Source organism: Merops nubicus, unplaced genomic scaffold (assembly GCF_000691845.1).
Source record: "Merops nubicus isolate BGI_N331 unplaced genomic scaffold, ASM69184v1 scaffold5638, whole genome shotgun sequence".
NCBI lineage: Eukaryota > Metazoa > Chordata > Aves > Coraciiformes > Meropidae > Merops > Merops nubicus.
In genome coordinates, this window is record NW_008623553.1 from 158,261 (window position 1) to 164,260 (window position 6,000).

Below are 6,000 nucleotides of genomic sequence, written 5' to 3' on the forward strand. Positions count from 1 at the left end.
AGAGAAGCAAGTCAGTCACATTTTCCAAACCAAAGCACACTTACAATAACAATGTTTTATTTATTTGAAAGTCAACCTGAGATATTTGAATTTGTAATTAGTTCTAAAATGGGTCTATTTTGAAAGAGACTAAATTTGGTGCACAGTTTTGAAATTTAACTGTTGGAATCTAGTAGATATATTTTTATCATCCAAAATCAAAGGGAACACTATTTCTTAGTTTTGAAAGAGAATTCAAATGGTTACCAAAATAAACAAAAAATATTGTCTGTTGATCTGTGCATTGTTGAAGACAAATCTCTTAACTTTCTATTTTCTTTTCTTCTCCCTTTATCTTTTGTCTTTATTATCTGAAATGCTCATAAATCAGGAAAAAGGTACAGTAATCATTTTCTACTAACTTACTTAAATGTCTAAAAATATCCTCCATGCTATTCTGCTGCAGGTTCTTTAAAACTGTTTCTGTAGTCCTAAACCACAGTAACTCTCACCTGGTTTAATTGAAGTCTGATGGTTTAGCTTAGTGTAATGTGTGCTTATGTGAATGTGAAAAATAACAGAGCTACAGGATGGTGCTACTGTAAAACCTGCACGTTGCATTAGCTCAGTGGACAAAATAACTGCCTGGAATGTCAAAGCAAATAGCCATGAACCTTTTTTAAGGGCAGTCAGATTTTCATCTAGTTTCCCTATCACTAAGTTGAATGGTTCTGCCACTAATTTGAATGACATCAATGGTTTGAAAAATACTCTGCTAGTTTTTCTGCTAAATGATTTGTTAAAGTTTTCCATAGTTTCTCCTCAGGTGTCAGTTCTCTGTGTTCCAGACACTCTCAATAAATCTGCTTTGCCCTGTAACTTTCTGGGTGGGTGCTGTGTTAGCCTGCAAGGTCAGGAATTGGTGAATGATTCTATTGTTCCTTCAGAAATTTCCTGCAGGCTGGACAGAGCAGCAATACTTATCCTCTGGAGGTAGTTACAAAGAAAAGGGGTTTATATAGACTGCTTATTCCTTATTGAGTGCATTTGGAATTGGTTTTAAAGCTTCTCAATGTAGGTCACTCCATCATTTATCTTCTCCAAAAGGAGAATCTGTAAATCATTTCAGAGACTTACTGGTGTATGCTAGTTTGATTGAATCTCTACTAAATCATCAGGAAGTAGATCCTTGTCCTAGGTAGGAGCAGAACAAAGGGAACATATCTGTCCTTGTATTAAAAAGGGCCTGTCATCACTCCTCCAGGAGCAGAGCAACTTGTTTAAAGGACCTCATACTCCCTAAACCAGTGGGGTTTTTTTTTCCCTTTTGTCCATCCCCTTTCTGAAACCAAGGGGATTAAAGAATGTGACACTGCAGTCATGACAAACCAGTTTTCTACCTTTGGGAAGACGCCAAAGGGACTTACTAGTCCAAGAGAAAGGCTTACGGTATGTGACAGGAATGAGGAATTAAGAGAAACAAGGAATGTTCCACTCAACTTTAAAACATTGCGAGCTTTGTCATGCAGCACTGTTTTGCCATCACTTAAGTCAGTGGTTACTTAATAACAAGTGCCAGAGACCCTTTGTTCAACTTGGAAATTGCACATTCATTTGGAGGTTGTACTGTAACAGAGAAATAGTGTTTCATTGGTTGGGAGTAGGGGTAACTAAGAGAAGAAATTGGTGAGGCTTTCAGTCTTTGGGACTCTGGACTCAGTGCTTAAATTGGAGCGTCCTTGTTTATTATTTTTTATTTTTCTATGAGAAGAACCTACTGGAACTGCCATCCCAGAACCAGATGGTTTCCTGGGAAAGAGCGCTCATCCTGTGCCACATAGCAGTGGCAAGCTCTGCAGTGGCAAGCTCTGCTGCACACCCAGCTTAGCTGGAAAGTTCTTCCCGACAAAATCAACAATAGTGGATTGTTCTTTCTGTATTGATTTGCTCATACATTAGTGTTTGATGCAGGTTGTTTGATTAGGAATTCTGAAAAGAAGGATGTGGCTGTTGTTGTTCAGAACAGGGACTAGGTATGAAGGAAACCAAATATGTGCTATGCCACAAGTTTTGGTCTGCATAGGGAACACTGTTGTAAAAACTGTGTAAACCAGGACTCAAGACCAGAGCATCTATATTTATAGTTGGTGATGTCATGATCATTTTGTCTACTGTAAGGGATAGGAAAAAACTAATGCTCTCAAAACCCACCCAGTTACATCTCTTTAGCATTTAATTCAGCCTAGGAATCAAATATCCAACATGACAGAGTATAGATGTGTCAAGTGCTCTCAGCACTGGCACTGGAGTGCAGAATCAGGGTGATCAGTGAGGTTCTCCTGTTTGCATCCTGTCTGGCTTGTGCACACGGAGGAGACAGAGCAAACCTGGGAGCAGCAGACAGGGCTGAGAGCTGACGTTTAGCATGGTCTCACAGGGATGGCCATCCCTCAGGGCTCTGTGTGCTGATGGTAGGGATGCAGAGCAAGGTGAGATCTTTTCCCTTTCCTCTCTTTGCAGAAGCCCTATGCCTGTCAGATCCCAGGCTGCTCCAAGCGCTACACGGACCCCAGCTCGCTGCGCAAGCATGTCAAGGCTCATTCCACCAAGGAGCAGCAGGGGCGTAAGAAGGTAAGGCCCCTCAGGCCAGAAGTGGCACAACTCAAGATCTCTTCAACGTAGTTACTTTTCACTTACCTTTAGTTTATATATTTTCAAACCAGAGTTCTGCAGTATCACTAGATGAAATCTTCAGTGGAGCTGATTTTCCTGTTGACTTTTAGTCACTGTTGTCAACCAGTTCACTTTATAGGTTTACACTTCCAAGGCTAGCACCCTGTAATTTCACTTGCCCCCACACTTTCTCTCCAAGCATTCCTTTCCTGTTCGTCTTTCAAGCCCAAATTCTGCTGTCATACACATAAAAAAGTATGTGTGTTGAGTTTCTGCAATCAGGTAGGAAATACATGTTGGCAGATCCTCTAACACAGAAGCAGAACTAAGCCAGAATACTATGGAAATGTCAGGGAAGGAGCACTTGTAATAGATGAGAATTAAAACTCCCCACTTTTACCACCACATCTGCATTTTAAATGCATTTATAAATCATTCCAAAGCCAGACTGTTAGCTATGTTTTCACTCCTATTAGATTCAAATAAGTACTTTGGTTTCTGTGGGCTAAATCCTGAACTCATTATTAAACGGGGATGCTTATGGGCACCAGCTCAGGCCTGTTTGTTACCCATTTATACACACAGTTTGTAAAAAGGTGATTGGGACCCCACAGAGCTGGTCTGTGACAGAAGAGACCATGAGCAGAAGGGAATGCAAGCCTTAGCAAGCAGTGACAATTAGTTCAATAAGCAGCAATGACATCTTCCCCCAGCTGCCTCGCCACTGCCAAGAGCATCACAGATGAGACAGCAAGGTGTGTTTGAAGGGTAGAGGAGAGAGCAGAAATGGCAGCCTGGCAAATAAGAGCTAGGGAGCAGCTAGTGTGGAAAAAATGTCAAAGGTAAGAACTAGAAATACTGGAGAGCAGAGAGAGGAACATGTGGAGAGAAGAGACATAGCAGAACCCAGGTCATCTTAGTGGCAGATTCGGGGTGAGCCATGGAAGAGTGAGCTGGATGTCAAAAAGGCCTAATTTTCCTGCCCGAATACAACTGTGATGAGTTCATACTGTCAGCCCTGCCCCCTGTCTTACACCCCTTCTCTCCTGCTACTTCTCAGCATGAATTATATCCCCTGCAGTTTTCACTTGGCTAGATTCACCAGTCTGAACTTATGGTCCCCCTTCCTAAGACAGTTGCCTGTCCCACCCAGTTTCTCCCGTAACCCTTCTCTGCATCAGATGCATGCATCTGAGTAGCAGTGTGTAGAACATCAGTGCCCAGAGCTGTGCACACTATTTCAAACAGTCAGTCAAGGAACAGTCACTGCCTGTGGAGCTTTGTGCCTGGGAGTAACGCTGTTCATGCTGAGCACCCACCCAGATGTCCACTAAATCAAGTTACTGTCTCTACCTTTATCAGATCCAGTCAGAACTCTTCTATAGCCTAGCAGGGCTGGAAAGGACCACCTACTTTTCAAGCCCAATTTTGTATTAGGCGATGTGGTTTCACTACAGCTCTCTAGAAGGTTCCACAGAGTGTGCTGTGCACGTGCCTCCTACACCACAGGCTGCAAAATTCCCAACGCTTCCCTACAGAAACCTTTAGGTCTTCATGAGAGTAAGAGTCAGAAAGCCATAGCAGTAAATGACCACAGAAAGAGGTTGACTGTGGCACCAAAGTCTTTTGCAATAGCAAGATCTTTGTTTCAGGAAGATTTTTTTTTATATTAAATTCTCAGTTGATTGTGGAAAGCAACCATGCTTCCTACTCCAAAGGAGAGAGCCCTCCCATCTTTCCTTCCTGTGATTTCTGACATGCTTCCTGGGGGAAGGAAGGAGGGAATTATTCCTCATACCAAACACGGGTTCAGCTCTGTGTAGTGGGCTGAATGCCTTAACATCCTTTACACCTGGACAAAGGAACAGTCCCCAGTGTTATACCCTATTTCCAGTTCTACAGAGGGAGGTGGGAAAAAAAATAAATCCAAACTTTGCAGTAAGGGGCACAAAGTACTTCTTGCATAAGCAGCAGGAGGCCTTAAGGATAGAATCAATACAGGGCAAATGTGGTACACACAAATTGCAAACAAGCTGCTTGGATGTACTAAGACATAAAATAGCCAGGGTTCAATATCTCTTAATCTTCCAGCTTGAGGAATTTTTCTGCATGCATATATGCACCCTCCCATAGACTTATCAAGTCTATCTTAAAATAATGTTGGTTCCTTGCCTCCCACACCTTATTTGGTAGGCCAATCTAAATCTGCACTCCTCCAGTGGTTTGAAATCATCTTCAGATTTCCTGCCTCATTTATCCATTATAACTTTATGAATACTTGATCCTGTGTCTTTTTTCCTTGGACTTAAAAGGCTTCTGAAAAAGCAGCAGATTTAGAGTGCATTTTGATCAGGCTCTCTTAAAAGGGAGCAAAGCACATCTGACTCAAAGAAATAATAAATACACCATCCCCCCAAATATTTCACTTAATGTATTATAGGGAAAAAAAAAACCCAAACCCCTCCACAATTAAGTAAATCTCAGTGTTATTGAAACAGTGACAGTCTACTTTGGGGGAAAAAAAAAAAAAAAGAAGGAAAAGGCTCTTTATACTCACTTGCTCATTTTTGGTTATTGTTTGGTAAAGGCAGTTGTCTCTTGGTATCAGCTTCCTAAGAGTTCTGAGTGGAAATAACTTAGCCAAGAAAGAAACATTAACAAACTGCTCTGCCCACATGTTTTGGCTGAGATATGCTACCAAAATGTGCCATCTCTGGTAGAAAATAAAATGTCTGAGCTTAGACTTACACCAAAGGACTCCTGAATATTTAGCCCACAGCCAAGCAGACGACTGCAGTGGCAATATTTGGTTGTTCTGAAAGGCTTTGCAGGAACAAAAAAGAGAAAGTTAGCTGTTAATTTAGTAGTAGTTTAAGTTTAATTGGCTGCAGATGCACTTTGTGATTCGAATGTTAGATGTTTATCTTGAACCAACAAATGGCTGCGTAGCAGAATTCTAAGTAGGTTTGCCTGGACCTTTTGTTTAGAAGAACCAAACCCAGGGGAGATGGGTGTGCAAAGCTGCAAACGTAAAGGCAATAACTATTTATTAATGGCTATAGAATATGATGGCTGTTTGTGTAATGTGAGCACTATATTATGACAAAACCTTGGCAACATCAGCATGTTTGAAAGAGAATTAGAAATGCTTTTCTTTCTTAATTCTCCTCTCCTGCTGTTTTTAATATGTTCGACACTGTGGTTTTCAAGAGTTTGCTTCAGACATTTTTGCCAGACCTTTAATTTACATGGAGACCAGCTGACATATCGGTGATACCTCTTACACATTACTGACAGCACATGATTCTGCCAGCTCTAATCTGATAAGCACAAATGCTTTTCTTTCCC

General features: G+C 41.3%; 1 protein-coding gene across 1 annotated transcript in view; it reads left to right on the top strand.

Moving 5' to 3' along the window:
* GLIS1 (GLIS family zinc finger 1) overlaps positions 1-6,000 on the top strand; it is a 108,108-nt gene that overhangs the window by 67,293 nt on the left and 34,815 nt on the right. The window contains exon 4 of the mRNA XM_008945098.1: positions 2,500-2,610. Coding sequence (XP_008943346.1) covers positions 2,500-2,610 — 111 coding nt within the window. The remainder of the gene's footprint in view (positions 1-2,499; positions 2,611-6,000) is intronic.